General features: G+C 42.6%; 1 protein-coding gene across 1 annotated transcript; it reads left to right on the top strand.

Annotated features, from left to right (window-relative positions):
* Positions 1-249: 249 nt before the first annotated feature.
* On the top strand, positions 250-3,479 carry LOC123098158 (AP-3 complex subunit sigma). Its single transcript, XM_044520058.1, has 7 exons — positions 250-506; positions 724-766; positions 858-919; positions 1,270-1,366; positions 1,823-1,893; positions 2,870-2,961; positions 3,051-3,479. Exons 1-7 carry the CDS (start codon positions 438-440, stop codon positions 3,115-3,117), a joined length of 501 nt encoding a protein of 166 aa, XP_044375993.1. The 5' UTR covers positions 250-437; the 3' UTR covers positions 3,118-3,479.
* Positions 3,480-25,257: the final 21,778 nt, after the last annotated feature.

The raw sequence follows: 25,257 nt of genomic DNA on the forward strand, positions 1-25,257 counted from the left end.
TATGCACAAATCATCTCAGACGATGTTGGAATTTTTTTCTTCATTCTAAAATCATCGAACAATCTTACAAAACAGACCAAAAAAGCCTCAAGGTTTACTATAAGTAGACACCAAAAAACCCTACAAACAGTACAACAAAGAACATGAATTTGCTGCCACACTAGGAGAAGAAAGTATTGGTTGACCAGGAGGAAAGTTTTGTATGAACGAACATTCCTATAGAATAGACCTAAAAAGTCTCCAGGGAAAAAAAAGTAGGCAAAAGGACGCTCTATCCACTGAGCTACAGGCGCCTTTGTTGAAATAAAATCAATCGTACCTTCATAAATTGGAATTCATCTATCGTCCCCAATTACACCAGGTCTTCCCTTTAATAATACCCCCTGCAAAGCTGTCGCGATCTGGTCGTTTCGCTCGCGTCCTCCTCGTCGGCGGCCATGATCCAGGCGGTGATGGTCATCAGCACTCTGGGCAAGCCCCGCCTCCTCAAGTTCTACGATTTCCAGGTCCCGAACCTTCTCCAGTCGCCGCCCCTTCTTATTTTCTCCTGACGCCCTTTCTTCAGCCTTCACCCGTCCACCAGCTGCTCGGCCAAATTCCCCACCCAAATCCTGAACCGCTTCATCTTTAGATCTCCATGTGCTTGATGAAATGCCTTAGAGACTAAGCTCTGCACTTTGTTTTTCTCTGTCCTCCGGCTCACGGATTATTCGATGGCTGCAGGACCCGGAGAAGCACCAGGAGCTGGTCCGCGGCGTCTTCCAGTGTATGTGTACACACAGTTCGCTTTCCCTTTTCTTTTCGCCCTTTGTATGTATATAGATGATGTGGTTGAGTTACGGAGCCTGTTCTTGCAGTGTTATCTGCGAGGCCGGAGGGTGTGAGCAATTTCGTCGAGGCCGATGCAATCTTTGGACCGGTAGTGAACCTTCTCCAGCTATCCTAGGCTAATCCGGTAGTATATCTGATGCAAAAGGCAGAAAATGACAGCAATGAACAAGGAAGTTTGAAATGTTTGTCAATCTGTATGTAAACAAACTAAACTATTGACTAGGTATGCAAATGCTCAGAAATCTTTTTGGAGGGGAGTGGCGAACAGCTATGTAACGTGTGTTGCTGTAAACATTTGACTAATCGTAAAACTAAATTTGCACCTGAGTTAAATTTGTGACGGAAACAACTGAATTATTGGAGTAACCTTTTTTCATTTTACCTACAATGAGCTGTAAGGGGGAAAAAACGTTTGATTTTCGTTTTTATGCTTTGCAGGGAACGAGACTGGTCTACAAGCATTTGGCGACACTATACTTCATCTTTGTCTTTGATAGCTCTGAGAATGAGCTTGCCATGCTCGACCTCGTACAAGGTAACTTAACTCCTTCCCCACGGAATTGTTTCTTCCATTACTATAAATGATAGCCGTGTGCAATGGAAAATTGAGGCTGCATAGATTTGCATGAGGAACTAATTATGTTCAGTGTGTTATCATGCTTCGCATTTTTTGAAATGTTTCCGTACAGAGTCTACTTCCCCCGGTGGCTGTTTATCTCATTACTGTGATTCTTTCAGTTCATTATCCATACACTACTTGTTTACATTTTTGTATTCCGTATTTCCAGTGCAAATTCCGATTCTTGCTAAACACTTATGCATACCACTGCACTACTATCGGTTCTAAAAAACTGTCACTGCACTAAGACAAACATGCATTCCTTTGTACATCTAACACTCAGTGAATTGTTCATCTTCTTTCTCCTCTGTTTGTCACTTTAAGATTCTTGTATGACCTGTTTGAAGAGATCAACTAATCTTCTTGTCACAGTTTTTGTTGAAACATTGAATAGGTGCTTCAAGAATGTATGTGAGCTTGACATTGTATTTAACTTCAACAAGGTACAGTGATTCTCTTTGTTTGGTATTTTATTCTGGATAGTCACAGCTATAATAAATAAAATCCACAATAGCATTGGTGTTTTTTATCCTCGTCTGCAGCATGGAATAGTTTTTTTATACACGGTTCATATAAAATCATATGTGCAATTGCCCAATGTAACAAATACTTGAATCTAACAAGACTTACAATGCTGGATTACTGCATATCTGTTTCATTTTGCACTACTGATCAAATTATTACAGTTGGAATTCGAAGAAACATTTTCTGACTTAAAACTATATGTTGTTAAATCATGCTGGTGTTTCACTGAAGTTATGTAGTACCTTGGCAGTGGCACCTCAAACTTACAGAAGCATGTAGCTAGATACATCCGTTTGAGCATTAATTGATACGGGGCAGAGGGAGTAGTATTTAGTTTACATCTCAACCAAAGATCAACATCATAATTGAAATGGTAACTTATAAATTCTGTAGAGATTAGGATAAGCAAATAGGTATGAAATACCAAATCTTCTGGAGCTGTCAGACAACATATAACTATAAGTGAGCATTAGTGTCCTGTAGTTTACTGGCAGTCTGGCAGAGAGCTTGAAGAAAGTGTAGGAAGGGCCAATCCAATATAACATGCCAATGGACCTGTTAAAAGAGGGTCGATAACTTTTTTTTAGTACGCAATGCTGACAATCGATACTTGAGAACTTTTGGAATGGAAGGCTAGGGCCACCTCTTGCCCTGAATAAACTCTAAACCTGCTGGTGCCTATGATGCCATTGCCCTTCATGGCTCCATCCCCTACTTTCTGTAGTATCTACACCATGCATATATGTAGAGATGCACATTCTTTCTTTTCAGAGTTCAGATCAAACTCCAATGGTTCATCAACAGCCTTTTCTTTCTCATGTCATAGTGATGGGTAATACTACTTCAAAATAACGACCATTCTCTCTTGGTTCACTATAATATGATGAAATGCAGCTTCACACAGTTTTGGATGAAATGATACTGGGAGGACAAGTGATTGAAACAAGTTCAGAGCAAATAATGAAATCTGTAGAAGAGATTGCGAGGTTTTTACTCCCTTCCGCATTCAACTGCCATATCATTTATTCACGTGCATGTGCAATTTCATAACAGCGATGCTTGCTACTTGACACAGGTTAGAGAAACAATCAAGCACAACTAGCCTCATACCAAAGTCGATATCGGAGCGTTTCAGCCGTTAAAATTTTCCGCTTGTGTTTTGGACCGACAGTTTTGGAGACTTGAGCAAAAGAAATCAAATTGATGATCATATCTCCGATGGTCTTTCAGTTCTCTGAAGTCTTGAGCATCTGCCATTCAACATGAAAACCTATTGGCTGACGTGCACAGCAGATTGTCTCCCTCCCCAGAGTTGTAAGTTGTAACCTGAAATGTGAAGCTGGCATGTCCAGTCTATACAGCTGTTATGTGTAAACTTATACAGTTGGAGTACTAGTCTAGTTATGTGGCTCTGTGACGGTGTGCAAATGTAGCAAGCCAGAGATTTATTTCTGACCACATTTCTATGGTGATATATGAGGTGTTTGAAGTTCCAACCCGGATCTATGTGGATGGTACAATCAACTCAGTCCGAAGTTATGCGTCCATTGCACATGTGAGTTTTTCTTTTGGACGCCGATATCCACCACACGTGTGGTATATTCGACATGCGCCCACACACCGTGTGTGGTGTGAACAGGAGGCAGCCCACACGGGCTGTGTGTGGGCGGACATTAGAATTGCCCATACGTGTGGGCGCGGCTACTTCGTGCCACACGCCCAACAAGTACTACTCATCTCTACCCCGTGCGTGTGGCACGAAAAAAAATGCCCACACGTCCTGGCGCAGCTACGTTAGGTACCTCGCGGGATGACGATTTAGTTGACATCCTGGTTGGCAGATGTAGTTATCCGGGATGACAAGTGTAGTTGTAAAAGCATGGCAACTCTATCTGTTTTGGTTAACTATAGTTGCCATGTCTAATTTATGGTAGTTGCCGCGTGTAATCAAACCGTAGTTGCCGTGTGTGATTAACTACTTGCCACATATGGTCAAACAGTAGTTGCCATGTGTGCTTATCTGGTTGCCACACACGCGCAACTGCAGTTGTCGTCTAGCAAAGAATCATAGTTGTCATGTGTGTTTACCTAGTTGCCACGTTCGCGTAACTGCAGTTGCCATCCACAACGTAGAAGTGTCGTGTGGGCGAAAAGCAGTTCGCCCACACGCGCATGAACTAGGTGGTGGTTGTGTGGGCAGAAACTAGTTCGCCCACACAGCGCAGCTGGCAAAAAGCGTGGTGCGGGCGTGTGGGCAAACTCTCCAACGCCCACACACCAGCCCCGTCCTACGTGGCACACCAAATCCACCTTTTCATGTCAAGATTCGTGCAAAAGACAATGAACTGACGATCCAGGCGTGTGGGCGAGTTAGGAAACGCCCACACGTGTGGGCGTTAGTGTTTCCGTTTCTTTTAGTACCTCTCTTGAGGGTGATGGGTGGGGCGACCCCACCAGTATACATTACTCAAGGGTGAATCGGTTCAAAGTAACCAGAGTTAGAAGGTAGCCCGCTGCGCGAGGAGAGCTATTGACACACATTTTCCCCCGATAAAGGGCGCTTTTATTATCTCAAATGTAGCATCAAACGGATACAAAGCATTAAGAGTATCATCCGGCCTCTGCATAATTAGGATGCACACAGCCAAACATCAGTAGTCTGATAAACAGAAAGATAAAAGACCGACAATTTGGCAACGGTAGGGTCCATAGACCGACACTATGTCTATGTCGAAAGAGATGATGAACCGATCCGGAGATTATGCTGCTACCCATGTTGGGTAAAAACCTCCGTAGCCACCTGCTCCAACAGCATACACACCGCCTTGAACAACGATTGGTACTCCGGTTGTTGTAGCGTACACCACGTACGAAGCGAGTGCGTACAACGAAAAATAATCTACAAAGGAGAAGCATTTTTGTCATTGAAAACAACGTCATTTCTACATAGCCAAAGCAACCATAGTAAGGCATACGCTCCCACCCTTATTAGTGTTTTGTACCTATTTGAAATACCGTCCGGCCAATGACCAAAAATATTGACAACACTTATGGGCGGATACAAATTTGATGCTATTTGGATGGCTGGCCACGTAGAACGTGCAAACTTACATTGGAAAAAGAGGTGTTTAATTGTCTCGTCGTAAGTACAAAAACAACACTTCTTACTTCCTGACCAGTTGCGTCGTGCGAGGTTGTCTTTTGTTAGCACAACTCCCCTGCGGAGATACCACATGAATATTTTAACTTTAAGTGGTACCTTCGCTTTCCAATTTTTTTGTTATTAATCATTGGTACCTCAGAATGCGTGAGTGCATGATACATAGAGTCTACTGTGAAAGACCCAGATGCAGTAAGGTTCCGGTGAAACACATCCCGGCCTTGTGTCAGGTTAATCGAATCCAGACAGGACAAGAGATTATTCCATGACATAAGTCGGGTGCCAATCAAATCACGTCTGAGCGAAATATTTGGCGGGGATGAGCTGAGCACTTGCACAATAGTATTATTCTTATCGTGTCCAATGTTGTATAAGGCTGGGTATTGTTCTCGAAGACTAGCATTTCCTAGCCAGATGTCTTCCCAAAACGAATCTCCGACTCTTCCTTTATCGTGAAAGACCCAAAGTGAAAGAGATGTTTCTTTGCCGCCATTAGGCCAGCCCAAAAGTGTGAGTCTCCAGGTTCCCAATATACATGAGACACCGCCTTTTGGCCTATATACTTGTTGCACAGCATGGTTTGCCAAACACCATCCTCAGTAAAAAGATTGAGCAATCATTTACTAAGTAGGGCCTCATTCTTGACCGGCAGGTCATGAATACCAAGGCCACTCTAATCTTTTGGCTTACAAACCACGCTCCATTTGGCCAGCCTATATTTTTTCTTTTCTCCATCTCCTTGCCAAAGAACCTGGACCTAAAATAGTCCAGTCTTTGTAAGACCCCTTTTGGGAGCTGGAAGAACGGAAGCATATAGAGAACCATATTTGTGAGGACAAAGTTTATTAAAACCAGTCGCTTCCAACTAAGAGCAACTTGCCTTTCCAGCTGCTCAAGCGTTTCTCTAGCCGCTCCTCTACATGCTTCCACTTCGCAATGGTGAGATGTCGATAATGAATCGGTATTCCCAAATATTTAACCGGGAATTGGCCATGTGCGCAACCAAAAAGGTCAGCATAGTCGGCTGCCGCCTCAACGGTTTCTCCAAAGCAGAACAATTCACTTTTATGGAAGTTAATCTTAAGACCGAACATATGCTCAAACGCTGATAGCAGAAGTTTTATGTTTCTAGCCTTGTCCAAGTCATGTTCCATAAAGATAATTGTGTCATCGGCATATTGTATAATAGAGAGGCCACCATCCACTAGATGTGGCACTCCTCCTGTAATCTGGCCATCCTGCTTGGCACGCTCAATCAGAATAGCCAACATGTTAACCACAATGTTAAATAACATTGGGGACATGGGGTCACCTTGCCGTAGTCCTTTTTTTGTCTGAAAAGTAATGGCCGACATCATCATTGACTTTGATGGCCACACTACCTCCAGTTACAAAATTTTGGATCCACTTGCGCCATTTATCGGGGAGGCCTTTCATCCTTAGGGCCTGTTGGAGGAAAGACCATTTGACCTTGTCATAGGCTTTTTCCAAGTCAAATTTGAATACTACCCACTCATGTTTTTCAGGTGCATCTCATGGACGGTCTCATGCAGGAATACTATGACATCGAGTATATTCCTTCCTTGCATGAAAGTTGTTTGAGATGTCCGGACAACATGGTCAGCTACCGAGTTTAATCTAGTCGTCACCACTTTGGTGAAAATCCTGAAGCTGACATTAAGGAGGCATATGGGTCTGAACTGTTGAATCCGTTCAACCTACTTAATCTTCGGCAACAAGACAATCTCGCCAAAATTAAGTCTAGATAGGCCAAGTCGGTCGGCATGAAGACAGTTGAACAACTCCAAAAGGTCAGACTTGATGATATCACAAAAATTCTGATAGAATTCTGTGGGGAAACCATCAGGGCCTGGAGCTTTGTTATGTTCCATTTGGAACACCGCAGCTCTCACCTCCTCTTCTGAGAATGGTGCTGTGAGGATATCGTTTTCTACTGTCGTGACATGTGGAATATCATCTATTCGGGTCTCATCAAGGGTGAAATTCCCTTCAGTCGGCACTCCGAAAAGAGATTTGTAGCATTTGGTGATATACTTTTTGAGCTCCTCTTGACCTTCGATCCGCCCCTCATTTTGTTGGAGACTGTAAATACATTTCTTTCTATGCCGCCCATTGGCGACCAATTGGAAGTATCTTGTATTACTATCACCCATCAAAATGAAATCAGCTTTGGATCTCTGGTAATATTTGCTCTCCTCTTCTCACAGTAGACGGGCAACCATCTCATTAGATTGATTTTTCAATTCAATCTCTTACTGAGATAATGTGTGCATCTCTGCAATTTTGTCGAGGTCATTAATGATTGACAAGACATGATGTTTGCCTTTTGACCAGGTTCTTTAAGATGAAGGAAATATGCCCTAGAGGCAATAATAAAGTTGTTATTTTATATTTCCTTATTCATGATAAAGGTTTATTATTTATGCTAGAAATGTATTGATTGGAAACTGAAATACATGTGTGGATACATAAACAAATACCGTGTCCCTAGTGATCCTCTACTAGACTAGCTCATTGATCAAAGATGGTTAAGGTTTCCTAACCATAGACATGTGTTGTCACTTGATAACGGGATCACATCATTAGGAGAATGATGTGATGGACAAGACCCATCCGTTAGCTTAGCATATGATCGTTCAATTTATCGCTATTGCTTTCTTAATGTCAAATACATATTCCTTTGACTATGAGATTATGCAACTCCCGGATACCGGAGGAATACCTTGTGTGCTATCAAACGTCACAACGTAACTGGGTGATCATAAGGATGCTCTATAAGTATCTCCGAAGCTGTCTGTTGGGTTGGCATTGATCGAGAATAGGATTTGTCACTCTGTGTATCGGAGAGGTATCTCTGGGCCCTCTCGGTAATACACATCACACGAAGCTTGCAAGCAAAGTGACTAAGGAGTTAGTTTCAAGATGATGTATTACGGAACGAGTAAAGAGACTTGCCGATAATGAGATTGAACTAGGTACGAAGATACGGACGATCGAATCTTGGGCAAGTAACATACTGATAGACAAAGGGAATTACATATGTTGTCATAAGGTTCAACCGATAAAGATCTTCGTATAATATGTAGGAGCCAATATGGGCATCCAGGTTTCGCTATTGGTTATTAACCGGAGATGTGTCTCGGTCATGTCTACATAGTTCTCGAACCCGTAGGGTCCGCATGCTTAACGTTCGTTGACGATATAGTGTTATATGAGTTATATGATTTAGTGACCGAGTGTTGTTCGGAGTCCCGGATGAGATCATGGACATGACGGGGAGCTCCGGAATGGTCCGGAGGTAAATATTGATATATAGGATGATGATGTTTGGAAACCGGAAGAGTTTCGGGGGTACCGGGTAGTCATCGGATCGCCGGAAGGGTTTCCGGACACACCCGGGAGGTCTATGGGCCTAATGGGACAAAGTGAGGGACACACCAGCCCACAAGGGGGCTGGCGCACCCTCTCCCTGGCCATCGGCTCTAGGGGAAGGAAAGGGGGAGGGTTGGCCCCTCCTGTCTTATTTTGATTTGGCGGTATTGTGGGATGAAGTGGCCCGGACCAACCTTACAAAACACGCACATGAGACCGGTTCCACCGACTGAAATGCAACTTGTTTTGCATAAAGATGGCTTGTGGGTGCCTGTTTCTCCTACTTTAGTTGAATCGAATTTGACTATGGTAGGTCCTTGAAGAAGGTTAAAACGGCAAACCTGATAAATCACCGTTGTGGTTTTTGTGTAGTTAAGAACAGTTCTTGCTAGAAGCCTGTAGCAGCCACGTAAAACTTGCAACAACAAAGTAGAGGACATCTAACTTGTTTTTGCATGGCATGTTGTGATGTGATATGGTCAATATATGATGTGATATATGTTGATGTATGAGATGATCATGTTTTGTAATATAGACAACCGGCAGGGGCCATAGGTTTGTCTTTTAATTATTGTATGAAATGCAAGCGCCATGTAATTGCTTTACTTTATCGCTATGCATTAGCAATAGTTGTAGAAGCAATAGTTGGCGAGACGACCCCGACGCAACGATGGAGATCAAGGTGTCGAGCCGGTGATGATGGAGATCATGACGATGCTTTGGAGATGGAGATCAAAAGCACAAGATGATGATGGCCATATCATGTCACATATTTTGATTGCATGTGATGTTTATCCTTTATGCATCTTGTTTTGCTTAGAATGGCGGTAGCATTATAAGATGATCCCTTCACTAAATTTCTGTTGGGCAACGCATGTGATGTTTATCCTTCATCCGGGACTCCGAACAACCTTCGGTACATCAAAACACATAAACTCATAATACCGATCGTCACCGAACGTTAAGCGTGCGGACCCTACGGGTTCGAGAACTATGTAGACATGACCGAGACTCGTGTCCGGTCAATAACCAATAGTGGAACCTGGATGCTCATATTGGTTCCTACATATTCTACGAAGATCTTTTATCGGTCAAACCGCATAACAACATACGTTGTTCCCTTTGTCATCAGTATGTTACTTGCCCGAGATTCGATCGTCGGTATCTCAATACCTAGTTCAATCTCGTTACCGGCAAGTCTCTTTACTCGTTCCGTTATGCATCATCCTGCAACTAACTCATTAGTCATATTGCTTGCAAGGCTTATAGTGATGTGCATTACCGAGAGGGCCCGGAGATACCTCTCTGACAATCGGAGTGACAAATCCTAATTTTGACCTATGCCAACTCAACAAACACCATCGAAGACACCTGTAGAGCATCTTTATAATCACCCAGTTACGTTGTGACGTTTTATAGCACACAAAGTGTTCCTCCGGTATTCGGGAGTTGCGTAATCTCATAGTCATAGGAACATGTATAAGTCATGAAGAAAGCAATAGCAACAAACTAAACGATCAAGTGCTAAGCTGACTAAATGGGTCAAGTCAATCACATCATTCTCTAATGATGTGATCCCGTTAATCAAATGACAACTCATGTCTATGGTTAGGAAACTTAACCATCTTTGATTCAACAAGCTAGTCAAGTAGAGGCATACTAGTGACACTCTGTTTGTCTATGTATTCACACATGTACTAAGTTTCCGATTAATACAATTCTAGCATGAATAATAAAAATTTATCATGATATAAGGAAATATAAATAACAACTTTATTATTGCCTCTAGGGCATATTTGCTTCAATTTCAAGATAAAAGTGTTCTCCCCAAGTATGCACCGTTGCCAAAGTTCATCGTTTCAAAGCACCTCGTGATGATCGGGTGTGATAGACTCTACGTTCACATACAAAGGGAGTAAGACAGTTTTGCACATGCAGAATACTTGGGTTAAACTTGATGCGCCTAGCATGTACAGACATGGTCTCAGAACACTGGAGACCGAAAAGGTCAAACGTGAGTCATATAGTAGATATGATCAACATAGAGATGTTCACCATTGATGACTACCCCATCTCACGTGATGATCGGACATGGGTTAGTTGATTTGGATCATGTATGACTTAGATAACTTGAGGGATGTTAATTTAAGTGGGAGTTCATTAAATTTATCCTGAACTTAGTCTTAGTAGTTTTTGCATAATTATGTCGTAGATCAGTAGCTCGCAATGTAGCTCCCCTATTTTTGATACATTCTTAGAGAAAACTAAGTTGAAAGATGATAGTAGCAATAATGCGGGCTGGGTCCATGATCTAAGGATTATCCTCATTGCTGCACAGAAGAATTATGTACTTGATGCACCGCTGGGTGACAAACCTAATGCAGGAGCTGATACAGACGTTATGAACGTTTGGCTAGCTCGATATGATAACTACTTGATAGTTTAGTGCGCCAAGCTTTACGGCTTAGAATCGGGGCTCCAAAGATGTTTTGAACACCATGGAATATATGAGATGTTCCAAGAGCTGAAATTGGTATTTTAGGCTCATGCCCGTGTTGAGAGGTATGAGACCTCTGACAAATACTTTGCCTACAAGATGGAGGAGAATATCTCAACTAGTGAGCATGTGCTCAGAATGTCTGGGTACTACAATCGCTTGAATCAAGTGGGAGTTAATCTTCCAGATAAGATAGTGATTGACTCTCTAGTCACTATCACCAAGCTACCAGAGCTTCGTGATGAACTATAATATGCAAGGAATGACTAAAACGATTTTCGAGCTCTTCGCGATACTAAAATCAGCGGAGGTAGAAATCAAGAAGAAGCATCAAGTGTTGATGGTTAACAAGACCACTAGTTTCAAGAAAAAGGGCAAGGGAAAGAAAGGAACTTCATGAAGAATGGCAAGCAAGTTGCCACTCTCGTGAAGAAGCCCAAAGCTGGACCTAAGCCTGAAACTGAGTGCTTCTACTGCAAAGGGAATGGTCACTAGAAGCTGAAATGCCCCAAATACTTGGCGGATAAGAAGGATGGCAAAGTGAACAAAAGTATATTTAATATACATGTTATTGATGTGTACCTTGCTACTATTCATAGTAGCCCCTAGGTATTTGATACTTGTTCAGTTACTAAGATTAGTAACTCGAAACAGGAGTTGGAGAATAAACAGAGACTAGTTAAGGGCGAGGTAATGATGTGTGTTGGAAGTGTTTCCAAGATCAATATGATCACCATCATACACTACCTCTACTTTCGGGATTAGTGTTGAACCTAAATAAATTTGCTGTTTGCGTTGAGCATGAATATGATTAGATCATGTTTATTACAATACGGTTATTCATTTAAGTTAAAGAATAATTGTTATTCTGTTTACATGAATAAAACCTTCTATGTTCATACACCCAATATGAATGGTTTATTGAATCTCGGTCATAGCGATACACATATTCATAATATTGATGCCAAAAAAAATACAAAGTTGAATGATAGTGCAACATACTTGTGGCACTCCGTTTAGGTCATATTGGTGTAAAGCGCATGAAGAAACTCCATGCGGATGGACTTTTGGAATCACTTGATTACGAATCATTTGATACTTGCGAACCATGCCTCATGGGCAAGATGACTAAAACTCTGTTCTCCGGAACAATGGAGCGAGCTAATGACTTATTGGAAATAATATATACCAATGTATGCGGTCCGATGAGTGTTGAGGCATGCTACTTCTTGAGCTTGCGTTGGTTTTTCCCTTGAAGAGGAAAGGGCGATGCAGCAAAGTAGAGATAAGTATTTCCCTCAATTTGAGAACCAAGGTATCAATCCAGTAGGAGACAATGCACAAATCACCGAATACCTGCACAAACAATCAAACAACTTGCACCCAACGCGATAAAGGGGTTGTCAATCCCTTCATGATTACTTGCAAAAGTGAGATCTGATAGAGATAGATGAACGATAAAGTAAATATTTTTGGTATTTTTGGTTTATTGATCGGAAAGTAAAAGATTGCAAAATAGTAGATCGGAAAGTTATATGATGGAAAATAGACCCAAGGGCCATAGGTTTCACTAGAGGCTTCTCTCTAGATAGCAAATAATACGGTGGGTGAACAAATTACTGCCGAGCAATTGATAGAAAAGCGCAAAGTTATGACGATATCTAAGGCAATGATCATGAATATAGGCACCACGTCCGTGTCAAGTAGACCTAAATGATTATGCATCTACTACTATTACTCCACACATCGACCGCTATCCAACATGCATCTAGAGTATTAAGTTCATAAAGAACGGAGTAACGCATTAAGTAAGATGACATGATGTAGAGGAATTAACTCAAGCAATATGATGAAAACCCCATCATTTTATCCTCGATGGCAACAATACAATACGTGCCTTGCTGCCCCTACTGTCACTGGGAAAGGACACTGCAAGATTGAACCCAAAGCTAAGCACTTCTCCCATTGCAAGAAAAACCAATCTAGTTGGCCAAACCAAACCAACTGTTCGAAGAGAATTACAAAGATATCAAATCATGCATAAAATAATTCAGAGAAGATTCTAATAATATTCATAGATAAGCTGATCATAAATCCACAATTCATCGGATCTTGGCAAACACACCGCAAAAAAGTATTACATCGAATAGATCTCCAAGAACATCAAGGAGAACATGGTATTGAGAATCAAAGAGATAGAAGAAGCCATCTAGCTACTAGCTATGGACCCGTAGGTCTGTGGTAAACTACTCACGCTTCATCGGAAGGGCAATAGAGTTGATGTAGAAGCCCTCCGTGATTGAATCCCCCTCCGGCAATGTGAAAAATGTCCCTAGATGGGATCTCACGGGTACAGAAGGTTGCGGCGGTGGAAAAGTTTTTTCGTGGATGCTTCTGGTGGTTTGGGGATATTTGGGAATATATAGGCGAAAGAATTAGGCCAGGAGGTGCACGGGGGGCCCACAAGGGTGGGGCTTTCCCTGCCCCCCTGGGCGCACCCTTCGTCCTTGTGGCCGCCTCGTGGCTCCTCCGACTTCATCTCCAAGTCTCCTTGTTGTCTTCTGGTCCAAGAAAAATCATCGCGAAGGTTTCATTCCGTTTGGTATTCCTTTTCTGCGAAACTCTAAAATAGGGAAAAACAGGAACTGGCACTGGGCTCTAGGTTAATAGGTTTGTCCCAAAAATAATATAAAATAGCATATTAATGCATATAAAACATCGAAAACAGATAACATAATAGCATGGAACAATAAAAAATTATAGATACATTGGAGACGTATCAAGCATCCCCAAGCTTAATTCCTGCTTGTCCTTGAGTAGGTAAATGACAAAAACAGAATTTTTGATGTGGAATGCTACCTAACATATTTATTCGTGTAATTTTCTTTATTTTGGCATGAACTTTCAAATCCATAAGATCCAAAACAAAAGTTTAATATTGACATAAAAACAATAATACTTCAAGCATACTAATAAGGCAATTATGTCTTCTCAAAATAACATGGGCAAAGAAAGCTTATCCCTACAAAATCATATAGTCTGGCTATGCTCCATCTTCGTCACACAAAATATTCAAATCATGCACAACCCCGATGACAAGCCAAGCAATTGTTTCATACTTTTGATATTCTCAACCTTTTTCAACTTTCACGCAATACATGAGCGTGAGCCTTGGACACAGCACTATAGGTGGTAGAAGGTGGTTGTGGAGAAGACAAAAAGAGGGAGATAATCTCACATCAACTAGCCGTATCAACGGGCTATGGAGATGCCCATCAATAGATATCACTGTGAGTGAGTAGGGATTGCCATGCAACGGATGCACTAGAGCTATAAGTTTATGAAAGCTCAAAAAGAAACTAAGTTGGTGTGCATCCAACTCGCTTGCTCACGAAGACCTAGGGCAATTTGAGGAAGCCCATCATTGGAATATACAAGCCAAGTTCTATAATGAAATCCCTATCATGAAGATCATGGTGCTACTTTGAAGCACAAGTGTGGTAAAAGGATAGTAACATTGTCCCTTCTCTCTTTTCTCTCAATTTTTTTTATTTGGGCCTTCTCTCATTTTTTTGGCCTCTTTTTTTTAATCCGAAGTCTCATCCCGACTTGTGGGGGAATCATTGTCTCCATCATTCTTTCCTCACATGGGACAATGCTCTAATAATGAAGATAATCATACTTTTAGTTACTTACAACTCAAGAATTACAACTCGATACTTAGAACAAAATATGACTCTATATGGATGCCTCCGGCGTTGTACCGGGATGTGCAATGAATCAAGAGTGACATGTATGAAAGAATTATGAACGGTGACTTTGCCACAAATACGATGTCAACTACATGATCATGCAAAGCAATGTGACAATGATGTAGTGTGTCATAATAAACGGAACGGTGGAAAGTTGCATGGCAATATATCTCGGAATGGCTATGGAAATGCCATAATAGGCAGGTATGGTGGCTGCTTTGAGGAAGGTATATGGTGGGTTTATGGTACGGGCGAAAGTCCGCGGCACTAGAGAGGCTAGCAATGGTGGAAGGGTGAGAGTGCGTATAATCCATGGACTCAACATTAGTCATAAAGAACTCACATACTTATTCCAAAAATATATTAGTTATCGAAACGAAGTACTACACGTATGCTTCTTGTAACATCCCAATTTTCAATTTGGATGTTAATCATTAGGTCATCATATGCATCCATATTTTGAGCATTTTGAATTTGGTTTATTTGGATTTTTGATCCTAGAAACCTTAAGCAACTCAAGGACCATTCGAGAGAGTTGGAGGTTTTCACAAAATTCCATTTTTGGAATTTTTTTAAAAATTGGTAATTTGGATCAAGGTGATTTTTATTTAAAATTATTTTTCCAATTATTTCAAAATAAATAAATAAATAAAGAGAGAAGATAATATAACTTCTTCAAAAAAGCGAGGAAATATTGGAAATTTAATTTTGAATAAAAATATATTTATTTGAATTTTTATTCGGTTAAATTAGGAAAAAATGCATTTTTGAAAATTGCAGTTTACCCCAGAAAAATGTTCATGTTGTCCTAAATATTAGGAGAGGACCGTGAAAATTGTCTTTTGGATTTTAGGATTATTATTTATTTTTATTTTGGATTTTTTCCTTTTCAATGAAGTTATTTAAAAAAAAACTTTTCGGACCGAGTGGGCCGAAGCCCAGCTCCGCCGACCGCCTCGCGCACCCCGAGTCCGGCTGCCGCCCGGCCGCCGCTGTCGTGACCGGGGGGGACTCCCCTCGGCTTGCCCCCTCCGCCAAGCCGCCGCACCCCTGCCCCTTTAAAGCCGCCGCCCGACCCCCCCTTTCTCCCAATTCGCCGCCGCCGCCCAAGCCGGCGCCTCCCGCCGCAAGCCGCCGCCGCGTCGCGCCGCCGCCGTTGCCCCGCCGTTGCCGTCGCCGCCGCCTCGTCCCGCTTGCCGGAGTACGCCGCCGCCGCCGGTCTTTTTCGCCGAACCGGTATAAACGGAACTGCCCGACCCTTTTTTTAGTTTTTTTCCTTATTTAGATCGATTTATTATTTAGGTTTTGCTAAATAGTGAATGTTCACCCGATTCGTTTTATTAGAGAACGAATTCGTTCGTTAGACTCTGTTAGCGGACGTTCGTCCGATAGATTTTTCTTTTTTTTGTTTATTTTCAGGAAGGGACCTATCTGCGAATAGTTTTCTTACAGATTAGTCCCTGATCTTTAAACCCTCACTACCTTTTGCTCGTTTATCCAAATCCAGTGAAACCAACGCCAAAATCTTCGTCTCGATCCCCTCTGTTCAGATAAACAACTTTGTTTTGAAGCAGATTTGAATTCGAACTTCTTTTGATCATAGTTTGAGTTTCGTAACTCCGATTTGATTGATTCTTTTTGCTATTTGAAGCTCTTCACTTGTACTTTCTGTTTAGATCTTTTCTATTTGGTTTTACCCTTGCATATTATGCTTGAGTTCTTATGTATGCTATTTTTTGTTCATGATAGAGTTTCCGGAGTGCGAGGCTTGCTACTACGAATCTCTAGGATTTTCCGATTGTCAGCAAGGCAAGTAACACTTTGATCATATCCCTTTATTACCCAGTTTTTATGCATTAGTTTGAACCCTCAAACATTGCATGAGTAGGTTTTGAATTACATGTGGGTATGGGAAGTAGTTGATGAGGTAGGAACCTATTGTCTTTTATCGAACCCCGAGTATCGTTACGCTATGCTTATACTACTTTGCTACGCTCGTAGACGTGGATTGGTATGTGAGATTCGTGCAAGATGTGAGAGTTTTTAACTAAGGGAAACTTAAGGTGGCTACTTAAATACACATCTGGGTGGATTGGTTGCGGGCACTTGGAGCAATCCAGTGTTGTCCAAGGATATCCCGGAGTACCCGTGTGATCATCCTATGGTTTGCCACCCAGGCTCAAAGGGATCATAAGATTATTCATGCTAGAAACTTCCGTGTGCAGCCACAAGCCATTATGGGCTCTGGCATAGTTGAGTATGTTGTGTGACCTCTTTTAGTGGTAGGCTAGCAGATGTAGGGGAAAAGTAGGTCGTACTGTCTACCCAGAGTAAAGAGTTAATGCTTCGGAAAGACTGTGTCTCGATCATCCGTTTCTCAAACAACATGTAGTGCGAGAAATCCAACGAAGGAGATTGAGTCTTGTGGGGAAAAGTGCGCAAACCTCTGCAGAGTGTACAAACTAATCATGGTTAGCCATGTCCCCGTTATGGACATCTTGAGTATCTAGTACTTGAATTATTGATTTGATCTCATCACCTTACTTAATGAATTTGTTGGGTTATAATTATTACTTTGGGGTTGAGTTGGAGGAACCTTCTCATTTAATGACATGAACTTGGTAGTTAAATGAAATTTATTCCTTTGTTGTAGGGGAAAATTGGCTTTATGCAATTGATATCCTTAGAGCCTCCACTAGCCATATATGCATGTAGTGATAGTTGTTATTTGTTCATTGCTCTATAGTGTTATCTTGCCAGCATATTCCATGTGCTGACCTACACGTCTGCAACGTATCATGTTGCAGAATTTTCAGATGAAGAGTAAGGTGCGCTAGGTTGTTATCATGCACTCAGTATTGCCGTGGAGTTGGATGGACTCATTTATCTTCGATGCTTCCACAGTTATTTATTTTAGATGGCCTTCAGCCATATTATTGTAATAAGTACTCTTTTTGAGACACTCGATGTAATAAGTGCGTGATTGAACTCTGTTATAAATCCTCGAGTACTATGTGTGTCAGCAATACCGATCCAGGGATGACACTTAAGCACAAAGACTTGACCGTCTAAGGTCGGGTCGCTACAAGATGGTATCAGGGCACACGCTGACTGTAGGACGCGACCACTAGGACAAGCCACGTGATACTCTTCTCTACTCTTTCTGACTCTTCTCCATTTCCACTCTATAGATGGCGGGCCCAAGGAACAAGTTCACTCAACCGGATGACGACACCCCTTTCGGACGACACTTGAAGGAAGTCACTAGGTACCTAAACATCGGCATACCAAGCTTCACCGGAACTTTCACTGCAACCTTGCCAGAAGAGGAGCGTTGGGCGATTCAAGTTCGTGTCCCAGGAAGGACTTTTGCACCAGTTACCGAGCCCATTGAGTTCTCCTTTGATGCACCAACCTGGAGTTTAGGAAAGAGCATGGCCGCCCACATTGCCATTGGACGCATCGGCGAGGTGTACAACAAGGATCTTAAGGACACCATCTACCAGATATGTGCACGCCGAGATGAGCAATGGGAGATGATTTGCACCAGGAAGGGTAAATCTATTGCAGCCTACATACAGGAGTTGAACCAGCACATTCGTCGTCAGGAGAACCAGATGTGCGCCAATATGATAGACATGAAGAAGGTGATGACCTGGAACATGGAGCTAGAAGAGGAAGTCAAATCTACACGCGATGGATATGAAGAGGAAATTGCAGTACTACTGGAGAAGAATGAAGACCTGAAGAAGAGGCTAGGGATATTCATGGGGGACCCCGAACCTGAAGAGGACATCCGTTCTGAAGACTACATCATAATAGACGACACCGACTCCGACCCCGACAGCGATAATGAAGATAGTGATGATTATGAAGACGAAGCTGGAGCTGATATTATGGAGTCTTCCACCGATGAAATTTTCTAGTCGACCACCATATTACCATTAGTTTTCTCCCATGTATATAGAAATAGTCCGCGAGATTTTGTAATGGTAGATTAGATCGATTGTATGTTTCTTGTTTGAATTTGAGTGGTGTGGAATGAATGTGTTTGTCTCATGTGCATATGGGTAGTGATTTCTCTTTAGACCTCACTCTCTTCTGTTCTCACCCCTCTAAACCTATCAGATGCCTCCGAGACGTGACCCCGGATTCGTTTTCCCGCCGGAGCTCACTCAGTTGATCCAACAGCAGAATGCCTTGATGCAGTTGCTTGTCCAGAACCAAGGAAACAACAACAACAACAACCCACCGCCACCACCACCAGTTGACAACTTAGCCCGTTTTCTAAGGTTGAATCCGCCGGTGTTCTCTAGTAGCACCAAGCCGATTGTTGCTGATGACTGGCTCCGCAAGATTGGAAGGGATCTGACCACCGCAGGTTGCACAGATGCTGAGAAGGTGCGTTTTGCCGCACACCAACTAGATGGACCCGCGGCCTCATGGTGGGAGAACTACACTGCCACTTCCCCGTGGCCAATGTCACTTGGGATCAGTTTCAGCAAGCTTTCCGCACTGCACATGTCTCAACTGGAGACATGAGTATGAAGAAGCGTGAGTTTCGCAACTTACGCCAGGGGAATCATACCGTGGCGCAGTACATGGATGAGTTCAGCAAGTTAGCATGCTATGCCCCAGATGATGTGGCCACAGATGCCGCAAAGCAGGAGAAATTTCTGGAGGGTCTGAATGATGAGCTGAGTATGCAGTTGATGGTAGCAACATTCACTAACTACCAGGAGCTGGTAGACAGGTCCTCATGATTGAAAGCAAACAACATCAGATAGAGAGTCGCAAACAGAAGTATGGACAGGGGAAGTACAACTCTAGAGCTCAGCAGAAGCCTCGCTATACCCCATACTCGGGAGGACACGCTCATACCCATGGGGGACATAACCATGGAGGCCATTCCCACAATGGAGGAAATTCAAACAACCACAGTGGCCCTAAGAATGGGAATGGGAGTGGAGGAAACAACACTCAGAACCGTTCCAACCCCGCTACACCCGCTAAGAAGGATCTGAGTCACGTTACTTGTTTCAAATGTGGGAAGACTGGACACTACACCACCGAGTGTCCCGAAGCCAAGAATGGTAATGGTAATGGAAGCTCAGGAAAGAAGCCAAACCCCTTTACCAGAGGTCAGGTGAACCATATCAATGTGGAGGAAGTTGAAGAGCATCCTGACGCAGTTATTGGCAAGTTTTTGATTAAGTCATTTACAGCTCTTGTTCTTTTTGACACTGGTGCATCGCATTCATACATATCAAGGGGATTTGTGGACAAGTTTAAGCTGGAAACCTTAGCCCTTAGGTCACCCATGTTAGTAAGCTCACCAGGAGCGGAATATATGGCTAGTCGATGGTGTTGTCAGTTGCCATTGACCATAGGCAAATACGTTTTCCCCTCAGACCTCATTATTTTGGAGTCACAAGGATTGGACATAATACTAGGCATGGATTGGTTATCGAAGTATGGAGGAAACATTGACTACGCTAGTAAGTCAATACTCCTCACCACACCAGAAGGAAAAAGGATCAAGTATGTGTCTATGCATGCGCCAAGGAGGACTCAAGTAAATTCACTCTCGGGAGTTGTTCAGGAGGAAGTGCCAGTTGTGAAGGATTATCCCGACGTATTCCCGAGGAATTACCAGGCATGCCACCAGATCGAGATATAGAATTTTCGATAGAGCTGTTACCAGGCACCAGACCAATATCGAAGAGACCGTATCGGATGCCCGCAAATGATCTTGAGGAAATTAAGAAGCAGATTAAGGAGTTATTGGAGAAAGGTTATATTTGACCAAGTTCATCACCGTGGGGAGCCCCAGTGCTCTTAGTTGAGAAGAAGGGTGGATCTTTGAGAATGGTTGTTGATTATCGTGCATTGAATGAAGTGACGATCAAGAACAAGTACCCACTACCGATGATCAATGATTTGTTTGACCAGCTGCAGGGAGCTAAAGTATTCTCCAAGATCGATCTTCGATCAGGATACCACCAGCTGAAGATCCGAGAACAGGATATACCCAAGACAACTTTTACCACAAGGTATGGGCTATATGAGTACACGGTCATGTCTTTTGGATTGACTAACGCCCCTGCCTATTTTATGAGTATGATGAATAAGGTGTTCATGGAGTTCTTGGATAAGTTTGTTGTGGTGTTCATTGATGATATATTGGTGTACTCGAAGAATGAAGAAGAACACAAGGAACATTTGCGTTTGGTTCTCGAGAAGCTCAGGAAACATCAGCTATATGCCAAGTTTAGCAAATGTGAGTTTTGGTTGAAAGAAGTCGGATTTCTCGGACATGTTATATCTGGAGAAGGTATAGCAGTAGACACTACTAAGGTTCAGTCTGTCACTGAGTGGTTGGCACCCACCTCAGTTGGAGAGATGCGCAGTTTTCTTGGACTCGCAGGATATTACCAGAGATTCATTGAGAACTTTTCCAAGATTGCGAAGCCCATGACGGAGTTATTGAAGAAGGACACTAAGTTCAAATGGACCGAAGAATGTGAGGCCAGTTTTTAGGAGTTGAAGAAACGTTTAGTTACAGCCCCAGTGCTAATTCTTCCGGATATACGCAAGGATTTTCAAGTGTATTGCGATGCTTCACGCCAGGGACCTGGAGGTGTACTTATGCAAGACGGAAGAGTTGTATCATATGCCTCACGTCAGCTTCGACCTGATACGTCCATGTTGCATCATGCTTTTATGTCGATATTTATTGCATTATGGGCTGTTATTACACGTTATGCCACAATACTTATGCCTATTCTCTCTTATTTTACAAGGTTTACATGAAGAGGGAGAATGCCGACAGTTAGACTTCTGGGCTGGAAAAGGAGCAAATATTAGAGACCTATTCTGCGCAGCTCCAAAAGTCCTGAAACTGCACGGAAGTCATTTTTGGAATTTATAAAAAATACTGAGCGAAGAAAATACTAGAGGGGGCCCACACCCTGGCCACGAGGGTGGGGGCGCGCCCTACCCCTGGGCGCGCCCCCCTGCCTCGTGGGCCCCCTGGCAGGCCTCCGGTGCTCAACTTTGGCTATATGGTGTCTTCTACCCTAAAAAAACATAAGCAAGCTTTCGGGAAGAAACTCCGCCGCCTCAAGGCAGAACCTTGGCAGAACCAATCTAGGGCTCCGGCAGAGCTGTTTTGCCGGGGAAACTTCCCTCCGGGAGGGGGTAATCATCGACATCGTCATCACCAACAATCCTCTCATCGGGAGGAGGTCAATCTCCATCAACATCTTCACCAACACCATCTCCTCTAAAACCCTAGTTCATCTCTTGTATCCAATCTTTGTATCCCAACCTCAGATTGGTACCTGTAGGTTACTAGTAGTGTTGATTACTCCTTGTAGTTGATGCTAGTTGGTTTATTTGGTGGAAGATCATATGTTCAGATCCATTATGCATATTAATACTCCTCTGATTATGAACATGAATATGATTTGTGAGTAGTTACGTTTGTTCCTGAGGACATGGGAGAAGTCTTGCTATAAGTAGTCATGTGAATTTGGTATTCGTTCGATATTTTGATGAGATGTATGTTGTCTTTCCTCTAGTGGTGTTATGTGAACGTCGACTACATGACACTTCACCATTGTTTGGGCCTAGAGGAAGGCATTGGGAAGTAATAAGTAGATGATGGGTTGCTAGAGTGACAGAAGCTTAAACCCTAGTTTATGCGTTGCTTCGTAAGGGGCTGATTTGCATCCATATGTTTCATGCTATGGTTAGGTTTACCTTAATACTTCTTTTGTAGTCGCGGATGCTTGCAATAGGAGTTAATCATAAGTGGGATGCTTGTCCAAGTAAGGACAGCACCCAAGCACCGGTCCACCCACATATCAAATTATCAAAGTACCAAACGCGAATCATATGAGTGTGATGAAAACTAGTTTGACGATAATTCCCATGTGTCCTTGGGAGCGTTTTCCTTCATATAAGAACTTGTCCTTTGCTATAAAAAGGATTGGGCCATCTTGCTGCACTTTATTTACACTTGTTACTTGTTACCCGTTACAAATTACCTTATCACAAAACTATCTGTTACCGATAATTTCAGTGCTTGCAGAGAATACCTTACTGAAAACTGCTTATCATTTCCTTCTAGTCCTCGTTGGGTTCGACCCTCTTACTTATCGAAAGGACTACGATAGATCCCCTACACTTGTGGGTCATCACGACCCCATGAGTTAAATTATGCCACGCATGATTTGGAGTTAGCAGCCGTAGTGCATGCACTCAAGACCTGGAGACATTTTCTCTTTGGAAACCGTTGTGATGTATACACGGATCATAAGAGTTTGAAGTACATCTTCACGCAGAAGGAGTTGAATCTCTGGCAAAGGAGATGGTTGGAGCTCATAAAGGATTATGATATGAAACTGCATTATCATCCAGGAAAGGCCAATGTTGTAGCAGACGCGTTGAGCCACAAGAGTTATGTTAATACACTCATAACCGGAGGATTACCTCAGGAGTTAGCCGACGATCTTAGAGAACTTCGCTTGGAGATAGTTCCGAGACGTTTTGTTGCAGCATTGGAGGTACAGTCCATGTTGTTGGGAAAGATTCGAGAAGCTCATAAGACTGATAAGGAGATTGCGGATATAAAGGAGAAGATGAGCAAAGGAAAGGCCAAAGGTTTTCTTGAGGATGAACACGAAACTTTATGGTTTGAGGACCGTATTTATGTGCCCAATGATTCAGAGATCAGGAAGTTAATACTTCAGGAAGCTCATGATTCGCCATATTCGATTCACCAAGGAAACACCAAGATGTATTCGGATTTGAAGGAACGTTTCTAGTGGACGGGTATGAAGAAGGATATTGCCGAGTATGTAGCAGTATGCGACGTCTGTCAGAGAGTTAAGGCAGAACACCAGAAGCCAGCAGGGTTACTTCAGCCGTTGCCGATACCCAAATGGAAGTGGGATAAGCTTGGCATGGATTTCATCACCGGATTATCCAGGACACGATCAGGCTAGGACTCCATCTGGGTAGTAGTTGATCGCTTGACCAAAGTGGCTCACTTTATCCCCGTGAAAACTACTTATAAAAGCGCGAAGTTGGCCAAGATATATATGACCAGGATCGTATGTCTGCACGGAGTTCCGAGGACCATCGTATCAGATAGAGGAACACAGTTTACCTCGAAGCTTTGGAATCAGTTGCACTAGACTTTGGGTACCAGGCTAGAGTTCAGTACAGCCTTTCATCAGCAGATAGATGGACAGACCGAGAGAGTCAATCAGATTCTGGAGGACATGCTGAGAGCTTGTGTGCTAGATTATGGATCTAGTTGGGATGATAATTTGCCTTACACAGAGTTCTCATACAACAACAGCTACCAGGCTAGTTTGAAGATGGCCCCTTTTGAAGCTTTGTATGGAAGGAGGTGCAGGACACCCTTGATGTGGGATGAAGTTGGAGACCGACAATTGTTTGGATCAGATTTAATCAGAGAGTCTGAAGAGAAAGTCAAGTTGATTCACGATAGACTGAAGGTAGCCCAGTCCAGGTAGAAGAGTTATGCTGACACTAAACGCAAGGAGGTAGTCTGAAGTCAGAGACAGAGCATATCTCCGTGTGTCACCACTTCGGGGAGTTAAACGATTTGGAGTCAAGGGAAAGTTAGCCCCAAGGTTTGTAGGACCATACCGAGTTTTGGAGATATGCTCTGTCTCTGAGTTGCCTACAAGTTGGAATTACCCGAAGGTTTGTCAGGAGTTCATGATGTGTTTCATGTTTCCTAGTTGAAGAAGTGCCATGCAGAGATGGCCGATATTCCTCTGAGAGATACAGTGCCCCTGGAAGCAATTCAGTTGGAGAGTGACCTCACCTACGAGGAGAACCCAGTCAAGATTCTCGAGTTTGCCAGCCGAGTTACACGCAGCAAGGTCATCAAGTTTTGCAAAGTTCGGTGGAGTCACCATACCGAGGAAGAAGCCACCTGGGAGCGAGAAGAAGACCTACGGAAAGACCACCCACACCTATTTTCTAGCCAACCCGAATCTCGAGGGCGAGATTCATCTTAAGGGGGGTAGGTTGTAACATCCCAATTTTCAATTTGGATGTTAATCATTAGGTCATCATGTGCATCCATATTTTGAGCATTTTCAATTTGGTTTATTTGGAGTTTTGATCCTAGAAACCTTAAGCAACTCAAAGACCATTCGAGAGAGTTGCAGGTTTTCACAAAATTCCATTTTTGATTTTTTTAAAAAATTGGTTATTTGGATCAAGGTGATTTTTATTTGAAATTATTTTTCCAATTATTTCAAAATAAATAAATAAATAAGAGAGAAGATAATATGACTTCTTCAAAACAGCGAGGAAATATTGGAAATTTAATTTTGAATAAAAATATATTTATTTGAATTTTTATTCGAGATTTTATTCGGTTAAATTAGGAAAATTTGCATCTTTGAAAATTGCATTTTAGCCGAGAAAAATG

This window comes from Triticum aestivum, chromosome 4D, assembly GCF_018294505.1.
Source record: "Triticum aestivum cultivar Chinese Spring chromosome 4D, IWGSC CS RefSeq v2.1, whole genome shotgun sequence".
Lineage (NCBI taxonomy): Eukaryota > Viridiplantae > Streptophyta > Magnoliopsida > Poales > Poaceae > Triticum > Triticum aestivum.

Bases quoted from the DNA above. Each gene is read 5' to 3' on its own strand.
- LOC123098158 (XM_044520058.1), top strand. From the start codon at position 438: ATGATCCAGGCGGTGATGGTCATCAGCACTCTGGGCAAGCCCCGCCTC. The intron at 1,367-1,822 runs GTAACTTAACTC...TTCTTGTCACAG, and splicing joins CATGCTCGACCTCGTACAAG to TTTTTGTTGAAACATTGAAT. The intron at 1,894-2,869 runs GTACAGTGATTC...GATGAAATGCAG, and splicing joins TTGTATTTAACTTCAACAAG to CTTCACACAGTTTTGGATGA.